Source organism: Thalassophryne amazonica, chromosome 13 (genome assembly GCF_902500255.1).
Source record: "Thalassophryne amazonica chromosome 13, fThaAma1.1, whole genome shotgun sequence".
NCBI classification, from domain to species: Eukaryota; Metazoa; Chordata; class Actinopteri; order Batrachoidiformes; family Batrachoididae; genus Thalassophryne; species Thalassophryne amazonica.
The window spans coordinates 74,184,026-74,206,739 of NC_047115.1; the positions used below are offsets into that span (position 1 = coordinate 74,184,026).

The window sequence follows — 22,714 nt, forward strand, 5'->3', positions numbered from 1 at the left end:
TGGCGCTATATAAGAAAAAAGTTGATTGATTGATTGATTATGGGATATCTCAACAGAGCAAATAGGGAGAAGGATGCTGAAGATGGAGCCACCAGACAGGAGAACAGGGAGGCCAAAGACGAGGTTTAGAAATGTGCTGAGGGAGAACATGCAGGTGGGTGGTGTGACAGAGGAAGATGCAGAGAACAGGGTGAGATGGAAACTGATAACCTACTACTGAACGGAGCAGCTGAAAGAAGCCTCATTCTTGAACAAATTATTTAGCGTCGTCATTCAAAAAGGGGAATGCATGTAATTACCTAAACAGAATATAGTGTGCATACCTCTTCCAACACAAAAGAGTCCTGTTATCCCTTTGTCCTTAATTGTGATGAGGCATTAGTGCGGGAATTGAATACATTATAGAAATATTAATTTTTAAAAAAAGTATCCTGGTTTGCAGCTGTCTCAAAATCAAAACAAGTCTTTGGCGATCTTGGGTTAGTGAAGAGTCGTCGCTAACCCAAGACAAAACATTTTACTATATTTGATTGAAATCTGTCATTTTGAGATATATTGCTAACAAACCTGTGTCAAACAGTTGAGACTGATGAGGTGTACAACTTGAATTGAGGGATCGCCAGCTATGACATTTTGTTCATGTGGCACGTTTTTCTGGGCACCCATGTCTCACCTGGCTGTAACAGATATGTGGTTCCTATTGAGAAGCGGCAGTGGAGCGGTTGTGTGCCTGAGTGGTTGAACCTGTTCTCTGAAATGGGTGGTTGGACCGGTTGTCTGCCTGTAAGTCGTTGCCATCCAAGCCCAAAGGCAGTACTGCAATATTAAGGATGTGGTGAAGTACTGCATATGCTTCCAGACCTGACTTGTCCAAACCTGATATTACCTCTAAGTAGTGCTGCAATAACTAATCAAATAATAATCAATCATTAATTGATTTGAGTCTATTTGTCCAGGTTCTCCAATTTCAGTTTCGTCAATGTACATATTTTCTGATTTTTTTTTTTTATTATTATTATTACTCCTTTCTGCCAGTAAACTGAATAGCTTTGGGTTGTAGACGAAACCAGACATACGAGGATGTCATCTTGACATTTGAGAAGAACTGATCAATATTTTTAACTACTTTCTGACATTTTATAGACTAATGCGACTGATTAATGCAGAAACTAGTCAACGGATTAAACTGATAATGAAAATAATTGTTACAGCCCTATCAAGTGTGTGTGTGTGTGTGTGTGTGTCTGTGAGAGAGAGAGAGTCAGAAAGAGGCAAAGCTGTATACAAGATTGTCTGTAAACACCCTTTTTGTCACTTTATATCTGTCATATATTTAGATTTAACATTTAAATGCAAGGTTTAGTTATTGGTAGATTTTACTGTTATGATTTACCAGTAAATTAACCAAAACATCACTGATTAATCCAAAAATAATTAATAGAGTGAAAAAAGTGAGATTAATCAATTATAAAAATAATCCTGTTGCAGCCCTGGTTACAGTTACAACTAAACCCCAATTTGCACTTGATCAGCAGGATGTGACATGAAGGTTTCCCCCTTTTAAAAACACCAGTTACTTCAGTTGTGCCAGAACACTGGGCAGGTCCAGTACACTTGGAATCGTGTAGTCTGGTTTTACTTTGCCGTTTGGCACATTTTCTCCTGTGCTGCTGATCCACACTGTTGCACGTACTCCAGCATTGAAGCCACCCTGAATATCTGTGTCCAAAGAGTCTCCAACCATAATGCAGTCCTGGGCCTCTACCCCAAGTATGTTAAAACAGAATCTAAAGATGGAGACAAATGGTTTCTGCTCTGTGTGCTCTCCCGCCACTACAACTGCATTAAAAAACTTCTCACACCCAGCTGCTGCCACTTTCTCCTTCTGGCTCTGTGTCTCCCCATTAGTCAGCAGCACCAGCTTGTACTGGCTTCGGAGCTCTTCCAGGAGCCTGCATATTTCAGGGGACAGACTGAGAACCTCCAAGCGACTCCGTTTCCACAAGTGGTAGCATTGAACTGCCAGTGTGGGGGAGGAACAGTTGCCAACAGTCTCCTGGATGCTTTCCTCCCAGTGACCCACACGGATGTCATCTATGGATCGCCCAGCTGCAGGGTCAAACGATTCATGCAAAAGCTTCTGCTTAAACTTCTCACAAATGCAGCAGACGGTCGTGTCATCACTTCCAGTTGTGGTTTTTAGAAGTTCAGTGGTCTGAAAGATTCAAAGACAGTCATTGTAAGGTTAAAACAAGTTTGATTCAGTCAGCTACAGTAGTGCTTCAAAGTTTGTCAGCCCCTGAGCTTTTACACATCTGAATTTTGTAATGACTTATAAAAAAAAAAAAACAGAATTCATCCATCCATCCATTTCACCATAAATGGATGGATGGATGAATTCTGTTTTTTTTGGGGGGGTTTTCTGGATTATATCCCCACTGGAACATTCAGAAGTTTAGAAATTGTTCTGTAAGCTCATGAAGTCTACTAAAAGCACAACCTGTTTACTTGATCCTATACCAACAAAACTGTTTAAGGACCTGTGACCTATTCTTGGACTGACTGTGCTGGAAATTATAAATCTCTCATTAACTTGTGGATCTGTTCCTAAATATTTCAAGTCTGCAGTGATTAAACCATTACTTAAGAAATCCAATCTCGACCCTAGTGTATTGAAAAATTATAGACCGATATCAAATCTATAATTTTGTTCTAAAATCCTGGAAAAAGTGGTTTCGCGACAGCTCGTGGACTACCTCACTGAGAATAATCTTTTTGAGCCACTGCAGTCTGCTTTTAGAAAATATCACTCCACAGAGACAGCACTTACTAAAGTAGTGAATGACCTTTTGCGAGCAATGGACTCAGATACCACTACAGTCTTGGTGCTGCTGGATCTTAGTGCTGCATTTGATACTGTGGATCATCATATTTTACTCAATAGGCTGGAGAATCACTTTGGGATTACTGGAACTGCTCTTGCACGGTTGACGTCATACCTGTCCAGTCGTTCTTACTGTGTATTGTGTAATGGCACATCCTCTGATCGTAGGGACATGAAGTTTGGGGTTCCGCAGGGATCCGTTTTAGGGCCCCTGCTTTTTTTCCCTTTATGTAGCACCCCTTGGGAATATACTGCGGCGCTTTTGGATTCCCTTTCATTGCTATGCTGATGACACTCAAATGTACATGCCAATAACTGCTGGTAATCTCATTCACATAAAATCTTTGGAAGATTGCCTTGCATCAGTAAGAAGTTGGATGTCTAGTAACTTCCTGCTTTTAAATTCTGATAAGACTGAAGTTATGGTTCTTGGTCCAGCGAGGTATCGGCATCAATTTGATCTGCTAGCACTTAGCTTAGGTTCGTGTGTTATACATCATACGGATAAAGTGAGGAACCTTGGAGTAATTTTTGATTCTACGTTGTCCTTTGATCTCCATATTAGAGACATTACGAGGACTGCTTTCTTCCATTTGCAAAATATAGCGAAGATTCGTCCCATCCTGTCTATGGCTGATGCTGAGACTTTGATTCATGCATTTGTCTCTTCTAGACTGGACTATTGTAATGCTCTATTTTCTGGCTTACCGCAGTCCAGGATTAGAGGTCTTCAACTGGTTCAAAATGCCAGACTTTTGACACAAAGCAGAAAGTTCGACCACATTACGCCCATTTTGGCGTCCCTGCACTGGCTTCCAGTTGCTGGAAGATCGGATTTTAAAGTACTGTTATTAGTTTATAAAATTGTTCATGGACTTGCACCTCCTATCTGGCTCACCTGGTAAGCCCCTATGTACCAGCTCGGGCCCTGCGTTCTCAGGGTGCAGGACTTCTGTGTGTTCTCAGGGTGAATACAAAGTCTGCCGTTCACAGAGCTTTCTCCTACCGTGCCCCAGCTCTGTGGAACGATCTCCCGGCACACAATCGGCAGTCTGATACTGTGGAGACTTTTAAGTCACGTTTAAAGACTCATTTGTTTTCCCTGTTTTATCATTAGTGTTATGATGTGTTTTTATTCTTGTATTCTTTTATGGTCGTCTTTTTATTGTTTTAAATGTTTAATTCAGTTTTTTTGTTGCTGTTGTTTTATGTTGTGTGAAGTGCCTTGAGATGATTTCATTGTGAACTGGCGCTATATAAATTAGCCACTGTGCTGCCAGTTCAAGTTTACTGATTATTTTATTCAGAAAATGACCAGGAGGTCCTGTATATTGCTAACTGACATGATTAATTATAGGCTTTCTCAAACAGAAGGTTATTGCATTCATTATCCCGAATATGGACGAATAACTTGCATACCTATTATTATACTGATAGCATGTGAGTTCCCCTAGGGTAGGAAGATTTGTGGCCTTTTGATGGAGGCCCAAAGACAATATGCACCACCTTACATGGATCAATTCTGTTGGCTATTTTTCTAATTTGTAAGAAGTCATTCTTTACCCAAGAGGTCTTACTGGAAGCATTATCCCATATATCAGTTATGTAACAGCATGGCTGTTAGATATATTTGTGTGTTTAATTATTGTTTTCTTTGTTTGCTTTGGTATTGAAATCCCCTACCACCTGTCTCATTTTGGCTTGTCAGTATCTCACAAATAAAAAGTGAAATTTCCCATCAATGGGATATACAGGCTTATAAGAGGTTAAAGTTGTTATTTTACTTAGGATTATATCCTTAGTTTCATATACTTTTCTCTGTTATCTGTTGAAATGTGCATTTGCTGGAATGTGCATGTTGAACTGGATTTAACCAGTTTCACCACTTAGGACAAAGAGATTCAGATTACATTATAAATCATAAATGTCCTGTTATCGCACGGATCAGTGGCAGGGGGTGGGGCCTCCCTCAAATACCCACAGGGACCAATAAGGGAAGGATTTTGCAAAATAAGGTCCGCCTTTATTAAGCCCATGGAGAGTTTTATAAAACTGTTTGTATCCATTGCTCTTGGTTCTGAATTGGCAGATCTCATGCATGAGAGAAGTTCTTCAGAAACCAGGCCTGATTTCCATTGTGACTTTGAATAAATTTAAAAGTGCAGAATAGTTCGAGTTAGTAGTGTGTGTGGGACAGTGTTACAGAAAGAGCCGGGGGAATAACAATGGGCTTTATCAATTTTACATAACATATATTACATCTGATGTTTGCAGGGGTGATGGACAAGTGGTTAGTGCGCTTGGTGTTAGTGTGAAAAGTTCCCAGTTCGAACCTCACCCCTGCCACATTTCTCCATGTAATGTGGAGTTGTGTCAGGAAGGGCATCTGGCATAAAACCTGTGCCAAAAGTTGTGGTGACCCCAAGTGATAAACAAGGGAGCAGCTGAAGGGACTTACTATTAGCTGTTGGCTTCATCCGCCGACATGCACTGAGCAGGTTTGAGGCAGTGTGAAGCAAACGGGATGAGAATCAGCACCTCCAAACCTGAGACCATGTTGGACTGGGGTGGCCTGTCCCCTCTGTGAGAGTTATTGCCCCACGTGGAGGAGTTTAAGTAGATCGGGATCTTGTTCACGAGTGGGGGTAAGTTGGAGCGTGAAATAGATTGACGGATTGGGGCGGCGTCTGATGGTTTATGGACGCTGTGCCAAGCCATCATGGTGAAGAAGGAGCTGAGCCAGAAGGTAAGATTGTCAATTTACCAGCCGATTTACGCTCCTATCCTCATCTATGGTCATGAACTTTGCATAATGGCCAAAAGAATAAGACTGCAGATACAAGTGAGGAGGAGAGGATAGAGCTGCTCGGTCTGCTGCCACCGTGACCCGGATAAGCCGTAGAAAATGAACGACTATTACATTATACCCATTACACAAGGAAAACAAAGTTATGAGTTATTACAAGTAGCCAGCGCTCACTTTTGCTGAGTTATTGCCAGACAAACTGTAGACTCACCCACTCATTTACATGCTATACATTGCTTTGAAAATTAACAACGTTATCATTAGTCAAACGAGACATAACCATTACGCCTTTTTATGTTATTGCTTCACAAAGAGTTGCACAGTCACCTTTTCAATGGCCAGCGCGCCTGCCCGAGTAGTTTGAACGAGCGTGTTGTCGAAATCAAAGATCACCGCTTTCACAGCGCCTCCGTCCATCATTCGGAAGTGCTGCTGCTCCTCCCTCCCTGCCGCCAAAAGGCCTGACGGGAGTTGTAGTTCAACTGTGATTCACTACTCGATCGTTTCCTCGAGAGGGCGCCACTACACTAACAAGTAGATTTACTGAACAGGCTTCGAGTTAACTCTATAGCTCTAACAACAGCCAACAAATCAGATGACTAAAATTTAAAATGCGGCCAGTTTTAAAAGAATTATGTGCAGGCCACAAAAAGACACGGACATATTTCAAAGTAATAATACATATTTAACTAAATGGGCACTCAGACAGTGCTGCAGCCATATTAGTAAGAGTATAAATAATATAATAATTCCACTGGCGTAAAACATAGTGATTTTTCTGTCAAATGAATATTCCTGATCACACTGAAACACATAAATGATTTTTTTTACATGTGTTTAAAAAAATGGATAAAAACAGTTTCCCCCATTGGGAGATATATACTCAACAAAAATATAAACGCAACACTTTTGGTTTTGCTCCCATTTTGTATGAGATGAACTCAAAGATCTAAAACTTTTTCCACATACACAATATCACCATTTCCCTCAAATATTGTTCACAAACCAGTCTAAATCTGTGATAGTGAGCACTTCTCCTTTGCTGAGATAATCCATCCCACCTCACAGGTGTGCCGTACCAAAATGCTGATTAGACACCATGATTAGTGCACAGGTGTGCCTTAGACTGCCCACAATAAAAGGCCACTCTGAAAGGTGCAGTTTTGTTTTATTGGGGGGGGATACCAGTCAGTATCTGGTGTGACCACCATTTGCCTCATGCAGTGCAACACATCTCCTTCGCATCATCCGTGAAGAGAACACCTCGCCAACGTGCCAAACGGCAGCGAATGTGAGCATTTGCCCACTCAAATCGGTTACGACGACAAACTGAAGTCAGGTTGAGACCCCGATGAGGACGACGAGCATGCAGATGAGCTTCCCTGAGACGGTTTCTGACAGTTTGTGCAGAAATTCTTTGGTTATGCAAACCGATTGTTCCAGCAGCTGTCCGAGTGGCTGGTCTCAGACGATCTTGGAGGTGAACATGCTGGATGTGGAGGTCCTGGGCTGGTGTGGTTACACATGGTCTGCGGTTGTGAGGCTGGTTGGATGTACTGCCAAATTCTCTGAAACGCCTTTGGAGACGGCTTATGGTAGAGAAATGAACATTCAATACATGAGCAACAGCTCTGGTTGACATTACTGCTGTCAGCATGCCAATTGCACGCTCCCTCAAATCTTGCGACATCTGTGGCATTGTGCTGTGTGATAAAACTGCATCTTTCAGAGTGGCCTTTTATTGTGGGCAGTCTAAGGCACACTTGTGCACTAATCATGGTGTCTAATCAGCATCTTGATATGGCACACCTGTGAGGTGGGATGGATTATCTCAGCAAAGGAGAAGTGCTCACTATCACAGATTTAGACTGGTTTGTGAACAATATTTGAGAGAAATGGTGATATTGTGTATGTGGAAAAAGTTTTAGATCTTTGAGTTCATCTCATACAAAGTGGGAGCAAAACCAAAAGTGTTGCGTTTATATATATACTTCAGTGTGTATTTGAAGATTAATTGTGCGGTCTATGAACTTTGCAAAATCATGAATATGCTGAGAATAATTTATTGTTACACTACACAGTGTATTTTCAGAATTTTTTCATCACCTCAATCATGGTGATGTAACAATTTGCACTTTGCATTTCAGTTTGTTTTCTGTTTTTTGGAATACAGAGTGCATGGGTTTGAATAGGTGGCTATTAATAATCTGAGGTAAAATTAGAGGAGGTTATTTCTGTTACCTATGTCACAGAGGTCTTAAACAAGCTGTGTTAGTCATAAATTCAATTTAACTCACAAGAATTTCTGTGAAAACACTTATAGAATTGTGGGACTTTGGAGATGTTAAACATTAAATAGCAAACACATGAAAATTTAAAAGAGATAAAATCTGATTTGACACAATATGACCCCATTAATAATTATCTTAACAATCTTCCTTGCCACTGAGGGATTGACACAACAATATACCACAGCAGTACATCTTTAAAGTAAATTTCACAAATCTTATTGCAGTGATGCATCCTTGTTGTAATATGACCAACCTGCCCCCCCCCCTTTTTTTTTTCTTGTTTTTTTTTTTTTTTTAGTTTACACTGTCAAGCATCTGCCCCCAAATGTACTCATTGTTGTCTATATTTCAGCCTTGGTGCAACATTATCACAAAGTTTCATGAATTAAATTTGTTGACTTGTGCCACAGCACGATGCATTACATTATTTGTACATACTTATAGTAATAATAATAATATGACCTTGCTGGCGTTAATAAAAATGTAATAATGTTTAAAAGTGGTATAAGCATCTGCACACTATACTGTCCATAATTTTAGTTCATGTTATTTTTAAGATAATCTACATTTTCTTACTCTAAGATGCCCTTTACACATGCATTTTCTTTTCAGAAATGTGATTACTGATGGAACGGTGCTTCATGGTGGCACTGTTGTCCTCACAGGAAGAAGGTCCTGGGATTGTTTACCACCTGTGGCCTTTCTGTGTGGAGTTTGTATGTTCTCCCTGTGTTTGTGTGGGTTCCCTCTGGGTGCTCCGTCTTCCACCCACATCCAAAGATACGCAGGTTGACTGTGAGGGTGTGCTTATGTTTGTCTGTCAATATGTGGCGCTGTGATAGTCTGGCATCCTGTCCAGTGTGTACCCTACCTCACAGCCTATGACTGCTAGGATAGGCTTCAGGCGTGAATGACCCTTAACTGGAGTAAGTGGTTATGGAAAATGAACAGATTTGATTTCTCTTGTACAGTGGAATTGTACAAATAGTCTATTAGCCAGTCATTAATTTTGACGTAATGGGGACCATGAAAGGTGACGAAACAACACTTAGAATCCAGCCTCAGTGTACTATGGCCTACACAAAAATGTATGATAAACATCCCAGGGTGGCAGCTGGAGCCAGCTAGGGGTCAATGAAGAATTACACAGAGGTCAAAATGTAAAAATGCTTCAATCATGTTGAAAACTATATCACATTATTTGTCTCATCACAGTGATTCCAAAAAGGTATAGTTTGGACAATCTATGATGGAATGTTATGGAGTTATGGGGTAAAAACAGCAAAAATGGTGACAAAGGTCAGTTTCAGTTTCTACAGGGGTCAAAAGTTAAAGTTGCTCCAGTTTCAGTAAAAATGGCACAAGTTATTGGTTGAAATAAAAGGATTAAAAAATGCAGTAGTTTTGACTGTGTTGAATGTTTGGTCTCTAAAGTAAAAGTCAAACAAGGTCGACGTTCATTGGATTCTATGACATCTGACATACGTTACCCTGTAACATGATAACTAAGCATGACAGATGGTGCAAACTATTCCTTTTTAGAACCCTATTAACCCAAACAATAATTTGCGTCATTTTTTACTGAAATTGGAGCAACTTTAACTTTAGACCCCTGTACAAACTGAAACTGACCTTTGTCACCATTTGTGTTGTTTTTACCCCATAACTCGAAAACATTCAATCATAGATATTCCAAACTATACCTTTCTGGAATCGTTATGATCAGACAAATAATGTAGTATAGTTTTAAGTGTCATTTCGTCACCTTAAGTGGTACCAAAAACCTGCTTGGCCCATGGATTTGATTGCTTATGGTGTTTTAATTTGATGAACCTTGCAAAAAACAAAACTCAGTTTTAAAGCATGCAAAATAATGCAAGAAGAATATAATATAATAGGGTTTTGCAAATCTTAAATGCTCATTGTGATTTGCCTCTCGTGTCAGTCAGTAGACTGTATTTCAGGTGAAACACATCATTTTCCTTTCAGATGATGTTGTGATAGATGAGTTTCTATATTACACAGCTAAATTATTTTTAAAAACCTCACTTCAATCAAAATGCACAGAAAACATCAGTGCCATCACACATCTAACTCTTCACCCTGAATGTTACCAGCTGAATCACAAATGCCGTGACACACTGTTTCAAAATGTACTGAAACTCTTTAGCAACATGTTCTTAACCACAGTCTGTCACCTGGAAAAGGGCCAAAGGTTCACACGCAATGCTGTGGCATCCTGTTGGCTTTCCAAAGCCAATTAGAAATCAAAACAAACCTCTGTCACGCTGTGCTATTATTTTGATTGAGATGGCCAAATAGTTGTGTCTTAAAGTGAGCCTGTCCTCATTGTTTCAGTTAGTTTGTATGTAAAATGAGGAAACAGTGTGAGCGGCGTAACCTGCTGGTTGCATGCAAAGGAGGAATACGTGCAAATTACAGTCATGCAACAAATGATTTCAAAACTGTTTTTATTACCCTCATGCTTAAAAATGGAAGAGAAACGTGAATAGTGGAGGTATGAGGAGTGAACTGACAAATATATGATGGAATTTCCCCTCTGATATGTAGAGAAAAAAAAGATAGAAGAAAACCACTTCCCTAACAGTCTGTGTGTGACTCTTGCAAGAAAATGTAGGCATCTGTTGGACTTTGTCTGCACGTCGCCATTCCTCTTTTATCTGTGTGGGTGGCCGTGACTGCAAAGTCGCACGCGATCTCTCAGCTGGGCAGAGAAACCCCCGGAAAGACCAGTTATTAAAGGTGTCTTTTTGACACACAGCTTATAGTCTACAGAGCAGAAAGATAACACCATCATGAAGACATAAAGATGTCATTATGCCGGTCTTGTCACACTGCCTTCCTCCTTTGTCAGGACATTCATCTAAGACAGTATTGCTTCGTATCTGTCACTGCATCTGTTTAAGAAGTAAATCTCCCCTCTTTTGTGATTAGTCACTCAAACTGTGATCCATGGATTCATTTGAGGAGGCAAAATATTTGCTCCAGTGTCATGCAGATATTTCACAATGAAACTGAGTAAACTTTGATGACAAAAAAGTGACACAAATTATTGGTTGTTTTAGACCACACGCACTACTGACTGTCAAGATACAGTGCATCCAGAAAGTATTAACGCTTCACTTTTTTGACATTGTTACTTTAGAGCCTTATTCCAAAATGGATGAAATTATTTTTTCTTTCATCAAAATTGTAAACACAATACCCCATAATGACAATGTGAAAAAAGTTGTTTTTTTTTTACTTTTGCAAATTATTAAAATTGAAAAAAAAACTAAGAACTCACGTGCACGTAAGTATTCACAGCCTTTGCCATGAAGCTTAAAATTGAGCTCATGTACATCCTGTTTCCACTAATCATCCTTGAAATGTTTCTACAGCTTAACTGGAGTCCACCTGAGGTAAATTCAGTTGACTGGACATGATTTGGTAAGGTCCCACAGTTGACAGTGCATGTCAGAGCACAAACCAAGCATGAAGTCAAAGGAATTGTCTGTAGACCTCTGAGACAGGATTGTCTCGAGGCACAAATCTGGGGAAGGGTACAGAAACATTTCTGCTGCTTTGAAGGTCCCAATGAGCACAGTAGCCTCCATCATCCGTAAATGGAGGACGTTCGGATCCACCAGGATTCTTCCTAGAGCTGACTGCCTGTCTAAACTGAGTGATCAGGGAAAAGGGCCTCTGTGAGTGGCTTCTATTTAGCTACTCTACCGTATGACACTATGATGATAATTAAATGTCTCTTCACAGTGGACAAGGCAAAGAGACTGTAAACGTAATAAGTGAGTTATCTGAAACCACTGATGCAAGAGACACAATGTCAATATTTGAGACGGTAATGCCACAAACGAGGACTAAATCCAGGGTATTTGCAATAATGCGAGTCAAACCCTGAATGCATTGCTGTAATCCTAATGCATCTATAATGTCCATGAGTGATTTGGGTGGTTAGGCTAACAAATACTGAAAATATGATGATGACTTTGAGCTCTTCTTCATACCAAACATCAAGCATGCATGCATTATTTGCATGTGACAGGCAAATAAAAAAAAATGCTTAAAATTGCAGGGAGGTCAAGAGGGCCTTGGTTGGGGGAGTTGACGCTAAAGGGTTTTAGCCATGCTAATGCTCCCCAGAACCATTTGACTGATAAAATGTCTGAAGGACCTAAATGACATGGTGAGATGGTGAAGAGCTTCGCTCATTAATGTCGGTGACATAAACATATTATTTACTGTAGTTGTAAATTACATTGATCATTTAATAAAGCTATCAATCTTGAGAATACAGAAGTTTCTGTTCTTGATATTCTAATGATATTTTCATGAATACCTTTAATAAACCCATATGTATGTACCATCAAAGCCTACAATAGTTTATCATTAACAAATCGTGTCAGTCTGTTGAAAGGACATTCATCTCAAGACCTTCATACACCCAAGCAATTTTGAACTATTGTGTATCACATACAGTTGACACGGTATATTACATCAAATTACGTCGATGTTCTGCTCAAGGCTTTGCCTTAGTTATATTATCTTTATAGGTCATCAGGCTCCAGACATAAAATACAATTAACAAATATGGATAAATGTCTTTGTCAAATTGAAAAACATGCTGCCGAATAACCCCAAAACTGACAATATGAATGTCTGTTCCCGCATACTGCAACCACAGATGTTTTGCAGACCAGGTGGTACACACTGGGAAAAGAGAACATAAGCAATATCAGAGATCGCTCTTGTAGTTCACACTGCAGCAACAGCAGCATGACAGCTGAGTGCAGCAGGAGGAAGAATATAATATGTGTTTTAGGATATTGGAAATTATTACTTGTGGATAATTTTACCTCGAATACTGGGGGCACCACCTATGACTGAATGATATTATAACCAGGTTATAATATCTATGATTTTAGGGTCAGTCAACAGGAAATATTAAAATCAGTCTCTAATCTTACAGTCGCAAGTTCTACATGTCAAGTCCGACCCCCTCTGTAAAACATACAAAATCACAGACAACTTCACAGGTTTAAGATATTTATTTAACTCAGGCAGGAGTTAAATAACAGGACATATCACAGTAAGCACTCTGAGGATGATGAATTTCACTGAGCAATTATTGTATGACGTTCAGATAATTTGGTTTAGTTGTGGGAATTTAAGAATGAATTTCATCCTAATCATCAGGGAATTTACTTTGGTATTTATTAACGTGAGATAGTTAGTGAAGGTGAATAGAATTTAAATAAAAGCCACTCTGTTTTTATGTGACACCGTAGCCCAGTCTTACTTGGACGCTGTGCAGATCAGTCTCTGTAGGTCATGTGCTGGGAATCGTCTCGTTTTCAGTCGATGATCCGTCCGTCACACAGCTGCTTCAGGGACCTTGACAAAGAGACTCTGCCGGTCACCCCGCCCAGTTTCATTGGTTACCGGGGATGCTTTCCGTTGTTAGGCTGTGACTTGCAGCAGAGGTTCAAATCACTGTTGTCATCTCAGCTGACCCGGATGTTTTTATCTCTGCAGCGCTTGTAGTCTGCGATGATCAGAATAAAGGCTTGAGTGTCTTTATTTTTCTATTTGCCAAAACAAAAATTCGTCTTTCGTCGTCGTCTTTGGAAGCAGGATCAAATCACAAAACTCGATACAAAAATAGCTGACTTTGTAAGAAAAATGTTTGCGAGATGAATTTGGAGTTCAAGAAGAAAAAAGGTTTTAATTTGAAAATTCGCAAAAGGAAGTTAAATGCGCCTGCGCATTTAACTTTACAAAAGTTGAGCAAAAGTATAGAAAAAGGAAAAGTAATTTCTTGTTGGTGCGTACAAACAAGAAATAAGTTTACACAGCACGTGGTTGCAGACAAAGGGTCCTAAAAAAAATTTGGACGGCTAGGCAGCATCTCGAGACCCAAGAAGAGACAGCTGGAGGAAGAGAGAAGAGGAAGAGAATTGCATAAGAGAAGAGAATGCAAGAGAGCAATTCCCCGGGGGCGCCTGCTTTAAAAGGGTTAAAAGCTCCACCCCCAAGAATTGTGGGTACTATAGTTTTCTTCTTTGTTCCTTTGTCTAGTTTTATAATAAATCAGCATCTGTTATTCTTAAATTCCTGCTTACAAACCAAGCAAGTCCTGTATTGTAAAAACTCTAATGAAATCAAAATCAATTTTATTTATATAGCGCCAAATCACAACAAACAGTCGCCCCAAGGTGCTTTATATTGTAAGGCAAAAGCCATACAATAATTACAGAAAAACCCCAACGGTCAAAAAGCTCTAGTAAACAATGTCCTTAGAACTACCACCCAACACAATTATATATATGAAAAAGCACATTGGATAGACATTCTACAATTTATGATCAGAGCACAAAATACCAGATATATCAATTTCATGTGTGAGGTTAAACAATCACGTTCATTTCCTTTTCCTCTTTTTTCTTCTGGTTACAACAGCAAAGTACACTTTTTAAAGGTGGTTAAACTTTATAATACTGTACAAGTTAGTTACATGCCCTTCCCTAATTTGTCCAACAGGGGTCACTCTTGGTTCACAGACTGGAAGGGACTGGGTTTTGGATTTCATCGTAAAATATTGTAATTTTCAATTCTGCATTGATTTGAACCAGACAAACTGCAGTGTGATTCAACATCTGGTTTCGGGCTGATAAGGGGATTCACAGCTCCATGAGGAATGCACTTTAGAGAATCTTAAATCCTGTTAGTGGTGGGGGTTGATGACAGTTGGCCATCCTGTGCTATGGTCAGAAAAGCCTTTTGACAGCTTCATATTTCCCATGTCTTGGTTGGAATGGGTTTCTCTTTGAAGAATGCTTTTTATGACTTCTGCTTAATGCAGACTTAGGAGGTTGAATGGTGGATGCAGGCTTCTCACTACACGAGCTACCAATTTACAACAGCAACACCTTCACATAGCAAGTACAACACAACAACAAAAAATATGCAAGCATGATGTGCAACACAAGTACAACACAACAAAAAATATGCAAGAATGATGGAATTACAGACTAACGGATCAAAATGCTACAATGTCAGAAAAATCCATTCAAGTTCTGTGGATGCAGCTAGGGATGCATTACAAAATGTGTAACAACTGCCAATAGATCCTGCAACTGATTTATCAGAACTATTTTTCTGAATAAAACAATTATCCAGAGCAAATTTAATTTCAAAAGAGAGACACTGTGATGCACGGGTCAGCCCGTAACCTGTGGGCACCCAGGATTCGGATGGCAGAGTACACACTAAGTGATTGCTGATTTACAGATACTCACACACACACTCATCTTCAACCGCTTCGTCCAGTCAAGGGTCGCGGGGGGCTGGAGCCTATCCCAGCAGTCATAGAGTGCGAGGTGGGGTACACATTACAGTTTATTTATACAGCATAAGATGTGATTAATTCCATCTTCTCTTTCCCTCTCCCTCTTAGACATGCACAGCCCAGAGGATGTCTGCTGTACTACTTGGTATTGTCTGCATTAAATAGTACACTGAGTAAAGAACAATTTATTTCTACACTTCCTGTGTGGCTGACTGTCTGCATTTTGCATTTCATTTCACACACATCATAATAAAATTCCATCCATCCATCCATCCATCCATCCATCCATCCATCCATCCATCCATCCATCCATCCATCCATCCATCCATCCATCCATCCATCCATCCATCTTCTTCTGCTTTATCCGGAGTCGGGTAGCGGCCAAATCCGAGGCCATGGTTCTCCACCGGAAAAAGGTGCCTTGCCCTCTTCAGGTCAGTGGAGTGTCCTTGCCTCAAGTGGAGGAGTTTAAGTATCTCGGGGTGCTGTTCACGAGCAAGGGACGGATGGAGCATAATAAAATTATTCTACTTAAATGGTGTGGATTTCATCATAGACCCATTAGCTTTTTTCTTTTTTCCTCTCCCTCCCTGATGGGTCGGGTTTGTGTCATTAATTACCATTTATTTTTCTGGGTGTGGCGATATGCATTGATTCTCACAATTGTTTGGGTGGGTGTGTGTTTAAAAAATAAAATAAAAACCTGTGAGCAGGGCATCAGACAGGCAACAGGAAAGTTTCATTCATATTTAGAGGAAGAGGAGGGAAAACTTTTAAAAAGGAGCTGCTATCTCAAAGAGAAAAATTGATATAATAATTTTCATAGATTTTTAAAAGTTATTTCCATTTTCATTTGAGTTAATGCCACAAGACTTCTCTAGTTAAGTTACAATAACTTTAGTTAAGTTGAAATAACTTTAAAAAAATCTATGCAAATTGTTACATCACTTTTTCTCGTTGAGACAGCAGTTCATTTTTTAGTGTGAAGGAGGGAGATGTCGGCTGTACTTTATTTGAAGAGAAGCTCACATTACGACCTTTCTGAGCTCGTAATGTGATGGTGGCCAATTACCCTTCATCATGTCCGGTGTCATTCTCTGAACAGGTGATTATAAATTATTATACAATGCCTGAATAGATCCTTGTCATTTGATTGATGCTTTTTATGTCACGTTATCTGGAATATTTGTAGAATTTTCCGTTGTGTTCCATTTACCATACAATGTTGGTTCTATATAGCATGCAATTTTGGTTCTATACATTTTGTGCTATTGCACAAACAGCGGCCTGACACAGTGTCCAGACTTGCTGGGTAACAGACGGGAAGGCTGGATGCGCCGAGGGGGCTCGAGAGCAAGTTGGGAGGGGGGCGGGTCTTGAGAAAGTAGTGTTTGCCAAAGGCAAAACTGCACAGGCTGGGTTTGCAGGGGGCACAGCAGGCTCTGTCAAATGACAACTGGGTGACACAGGCTATCTCGGTCTTGCTACAGAGCTTTGGCGGACACCGGGAAGGGCATGAGTCCCTTTTCTCTTACTTATAAATTAATAAAATATCAAGTGACAACCCATTTTAGGCATAATATAAACAAATAATGAATGTTTTTTTTCATTCATTCAATGGAAAGAATATATGCCTCGTTGAATGGAACACTCTATCTTCCACCCCATGAAATATTCTTACCATTCTTATCATTATTTGTACAATAATCAATTCATGCTAATGTTCACTGCAGCCATCGTCACTGTCAATTTTCCCTCTAAACTGTCAGAAAAAACTATAATATGTCCACTGTCATTCATTAATGTCTGGAATAAATGAACAATCCACCTAGTTCATGCTAATGTCCACTCCTGTCATTGGCTAATGCTCACAAAACTGAACATCTGCTGCCATTCACCGAATTTCAGGCCTTTGAGCCAACGGAATTTAGTTAAAAAATTGAGCACATCAAGGGATACCTGTCACTCACTACACAATCAAGATGACTGCAAACTGTTGGAGCGAGGGTTGGGCTACAATAAAAACATATGGCCAAATACTGAGCAAATCAAGAAGACATGCCCGACACCTGTGACTCAGTAGTTTGCAACATTCTATTCAAAGATTTTTAATAATATTAGAAATATATATAAAAACTATAATCAGATTAAAATTTTAAATTTTATTGTAAAAGCCCTGTTACCAGCAGTCCCTGTCCAGTGGAAATGCTATTATTTCAAGATAGAGTTTTGTCGACATTCTGAAAATGTTACTTAACTTGTGTGCAAATATTTAATGAAAACCCAGTCATCAAGTAAAAATAAATAAATAATATTTTTTTGATTTTATGAGTCATGGTTTAGAACCTGGTTTAGCCATGGTTTAACCTTTGTGGTTTTCGATGTCTGGATACTTTTAGGGAATAATAATAATAATAATAATAATTCAGTGCAGCGACCCCTATCTATTTAATGTCATGTTGTTTCTTTATTTAGACATCAAAACCGCTTCTGGATGTAATTTTAACAAGCTTTGAGAAGCTTGAAAAACTTCATCACAAAAACCAGCTTTCCAGTTAACAGAATAAATAAACAATTATTTATTGTTGCAGTTGTCTCAGAATGAATACTTTGTGCTCCTGTGAGGTCACAGCACTGTTGTCTTTATTAAGATGAAACCTTTCCACATGAAATTTGAGAAGCGAAAATAATGTGGGCTCATTTTTAATACAAAATTGCAGGAGGAAAACTATTTGCTTCACGCCATGTAGTAGCAGCTTGTTGCTGAGGTCACAGCTGCTTTTTGGTTAATACACAGGTTTCTTTTGTAGGTTTTGACACCAGTGAGGCTACACATCTGTTTCTAACTTGAGACAATTACCAACTGTGGCCTTACTAATTCAAGGAAATAAAGAACAGATGTGGATGAGGTTGCGTGATGTGATGTTGACAATGCTTTTTAGATGCAGTTCTCTTGTTCTATCACTAGACGCTGTACGTATGAATGGCTAGAGCTGTGAGTATGTTTACACACATTTCTAAATCAAAGTACAAGCTGATTGATTCCATACTGTGTGTACAAATCTTCACACACACACTTTAAGCACAAATCTATGAACATTTGATAAATGAGGCCCCTAGTGTTTTATATTCAGTGCTCTGCATGGCCAAGCACCAACCAAAATGAGTCAGTGTCTGTATCCACTTATCAGAACCAAGACTCTTGGGTTCTCTGACTAGACCATGCTCGTTGTTCCTCATACAAGACAGCTACTGTGAAGGTGACAGAGCTTTGTACTAATAACCACCAAACTCTCTAATTCTATCCCTCTAAACTAAAGATGTGTGGACTATTTTAAGTAAGTAAAGACTTGTACTTTTAAACGTGCCTTTGGATAACTGCTGATGTAGTTTAAGACCCCGCTCAGACTATGGTTGGCAATTCAGCTTGAGCCAGATTCAATCTGGACTGCTTTCTAACTGAATAGTGTTCAGATGTCCACCAACACTAGTTTCCAATTCCACAAAATTTTACCTTGGAAAAAATGTCAAGGTCAAAGTCCTGTTAGAAGTGACTTTTCATAAGATCAATTAGATGTGATCAAATGTTGGGAATAAGTATTAGAGGTGGGTGGATCGATCCTAATATCGATAATATCGATACCAACGCTGGTATTGATATTGAATGATCCTCATGTAAAAAGATTGATACTCAAGCTTTTTTCTCTCCTGCACGCACTAACTGATTCATCATCAAAGTCTACTCTGTCTGTAAGAGCAGCGCTGCGCTGTGACACAACAAGGAGCAGCACACCCCCCCTCCCCCCCAGTCTTTTGTTGCGCCGTCACGTGGCTCAGGAGCACCAGCCAACAGCCACGCAGGTAGGCTCAGCCTGGCCCGCCCAATCAGCGCTCTCCTCGAGTCAGCCCTCTACCTCAGGAGATTTTGTTTTAAGTTGTGTTGAGTGATATTTTTTTAAACAAAAATGTTGATTGTGATAATAAAGTATTTTGTTGTCACATACAGTGTTTGGCGAAATTCTATCCTAGGTCTTTTGGATCCTTTGGATCTATGAAGCTTAAATATGAAAAAGTATCGGTATCGATATTGGCGATACTGGGCCTGTATTTACTTGGTATCGGATCAATACCAAAATTCCCGGTATCGCCCACCTCTCGTAAGTATATAGTTCATGCACTTGAAGTTTTTTGTGGTGTTGTCAGTTTTTTTTTTTTTTTACTTTTTTGTTTTCTGAATTATTTTTCATATAATTTTCACAGAACATTAATTATCTCTGCTATGCACAATTTGTCATTGCTTTTTGGCACTTGGTTTCTGACTGATAACTGGAAGATAAACAAACAAGCATAAAATTGGAACCTCCATCCAATTTTGGTGGCGTAGGTAAATCCATAACAGGAAAATGAGAGTGACTGAGACACTTTTGATTGAGATTTAATGCAAAATACACCAAACGGGCTTTTCAATATTAAATTCAAATGTCCACAAAATCCACAATCCAGATCAAATCCTTATCAAATGTTTTCAGGTGATAGTGAGTGCCAGTCTGAACCTCACTTTCAAATAGAGTGATTAGGGCACATTTGATTAAGATATAATGTAAAATAATGTAATAATGTAAAATCCAACAGCGGCTGCTACTAGTGCAGTGAACTGAGCTACATGGTTCAAGGCCCCCCTTGCCCATTCAACATACAATGTGCAGTTGCATCAGGAAGGTCATCCAGCATAAAATGTGTGCCAAAGCAACATGCAGATCCACCTCAGATCTGCTTTAGCAAAACAATGAAGAAGTGGAAGGGACTTACTGTACTTATTAGTTTATAGTTAACATTTGTTAATTACATTTGTATAACATGTTTGTATTTGGTGCTTATTCTGTTTTTTGTTTTTTGTTTTTTGTGCACATTTAAATGTTATCTTGTATTGTTGTGCTTTGGATGTCTTACTATGGAGAGAACTTGCCTGAGAATCTACTGCCTGAAAGTCTTATATCAGCAAAATTATGAGGCTTTAATTCATTACTGGCCGACACGGTGGCTTAGTGGTTAGCACTGTTGCCTCACAGCAAGAAGGTTGAATTGATTCTCACCTGGTCCTTTCTGTGTGGAGTTTGCATGTTCTCCCCGTGTTTGCGTAGGTACCACCTGGGTGCTGCAACTTCCTCCTACTTCCAGAGATATACAGGTTAGGGGAATCGGAAACTTTAAATCATCCCAGCGCATACACAGATTTGCTGTGAGGTGGGCAATTTTTTACTTTAGGCCAGAAGTGTAAAGTCCTATTCAATTCCGCCACCCCACCAGGATATTTAAAAATTTGAATTGTTGAATATGCAATTATAGATTGCGAAGGAAAGAGTAATCTTCTCATGTGTGACTCATATGAACAAAGGGCAGGGCTGTAAAGCAAGTGCAGGTTAATGAACGCATCTCAGGGTTTGAATATTTGTCTGGTTTTCTGTTTTATTTTCTTAGGTTTGTTACTTTTTGGTTTTGCTGTGTTTTGTTGTTCTGTGTGTTCTTTGTCTTGCTGGGTTTTTCTGCTGGGGTCTGTCTGTCACTGTCTCTCTTGTTTGTCCCTTGGTGATGGGTGTTTCCCTTTCTCTGGCCACGTCCTTGTTTTGGTGCTTTCCATGCACACCTGTTCCTGATTTGCTGATTATCACCTGTTGCTACTTAAGCTCACTGGGTGTGTTTGCTAGTCGCCAGTTTGTTGTGCCCTGTGCCTGCATTCCTGCTCTGTTCCTGTGTTCCTAGTCCTGCCTGCCTCATTGTGTGTACCTGAGCTCTAGCCTGTTGCCTCAATCACGCTGATTGCCTGATGATTTTTTTACTGCTGCTTTTCTTGACTGCTTACTTGTGTACCGACCATTGCTATCCACTCAAGTAAAGCCTTTTTGTTTCCACCCACAGATCTCGACTCCCCAACTCCCTCAGCACTCAGACTCATTCTCCACGAACCTGAGAGCGGGCTAAAAGAACTCTGCTATGATCCTCACAAGCCTATAAGTCTGCCGCTGACCAGAAGAGGTCCTCTGCACCACCGTACGAGCCCGGTCATAAGGTTTTGCTCTCCATTTGCCATCTGCCATTGAACGGACTGCCCAGAAAACTGGCTCCCAGGTTTGTTGGCCCATTCCTGGTATCCAAAGTTATTAACCCAATGTCTGTTCATCATCCTGGTGTGTGGATGGTGGCCCGGTGTTTACAGTGCAATGGCTCCTGGGCTCTCGCCACAGTGGACGTGAGATCTAATATCTTGTGGACTGAGAGGGCTATGGCCCCAAGGAGTGGGCGTGGATTCTCTCCCACTTCATTTTTGGATCCTGCTCTCATCCGTGAGTTCCATGCCTCCCATCCTGCTTTGCCCAGGCAAAGCAGAACGGAAGACATCAAATAGTCCTACCTCATTGCCACGAAATCTCATCAAGTCTGTTTTGGTTTCCATGTTGCATATGCAGCCACTGTGCCTCATATTTCAGTCCCTTCCTTGTCATGCTAGCCACTCCCCCTGCCTGCCACTCCCCACCCCACCACCAGGCAGCAGTTTTGCTATTTTGTGGCCAGGGCTGCAAGCTCATCCTTGTTCCTACACCACTCCCGGATGCATTTCCTATCAACTATGTACAGTTGTATGTAAAAGTCTGGGCACTCCTAATGAGTTCTATGATTTTCCTTTATAAATCATTTGCACTAATTCTTTAAACAAAATTAGGCAGGTGCATAAATTTGGGAACCCAAGAGAAAAAATACATCAATATTTAGTAGATTCTCCTGTTGCAGAAATAACAGCCTCTAAACACTTCGTACAGCTTCCAGTGAGAGTCTGGATTTTGGTTAGCACTGTTACGTCGCAGCAAGAATGTCATGGGTTTGATTCCCACCTGTGGCTTCCGGGTACTCTGGCTTCCTCCCACATCCAGAGATGTGTAGGTTAGGTGGATTAGACACTTAAAAATTATCTGTAGGTGTGTGTGCGGGTGTGAATGTTTTTGTTTTTTCTGTTTGTGGCATCCTGTCCTGGGTGTACCCCACCTCATGCTCTATGACTGCTGGGATAGGCTCCAGACCCCGCAACCCTTGATTGGACTAAGCAGTTGAAGATGAGAGTGTGTGTGTGTGTGTGTGTGTGTGTGTGTGTTTCCCTGCAACAGTGACCCTTAACTGGAGTAAGTGGGTATAAAAATGGATCGAAATTTTCTTTTCCTTGTAATGGCGTCTACAGAAGGAAGTGTGTGCTCATGCACGAGGTTTTGAGATTACCTTTGACCTGATGTACTTGTGTCATGCGCATTCCTGGTGCGTGCATGCTAACATATGTAAGATGTCTTGTAAATCACTTCAGAGGTGTTATCTGGTTTCAA

The 22,714-nt window shown here is 40.1% G+C and overlaps 1 protein-coding gene across 1 annotated transcript; it reads right to left on the reverse strand.

Moving 5' to 3' along the window:
- Window positions 1-6,117, reverse strand: nanp (N-acetylneuraminic acid phosphatase). Its single transcript, XM_034185536.1, has 2 exons — window positions 6,018-6,117; window positions 1-2,215 (listed from the first exon to the last, which is right to left on the reverse strand). The coding sequence occupies exons 1-2, from the start codon at window positions 6,108-6,110 to the stop codon at window positions 1,574-1,576; spliced, it is 735 nt and encodes a 244-aa protein (XP_034041427.1). The 5' UTR covers window positions 6,111-6,117; the 3' UTR covers window positions 1-1,573.
- Between the last annotated feature and the right edge of the window lie 16,597 nt (window positions 6,118-22,714).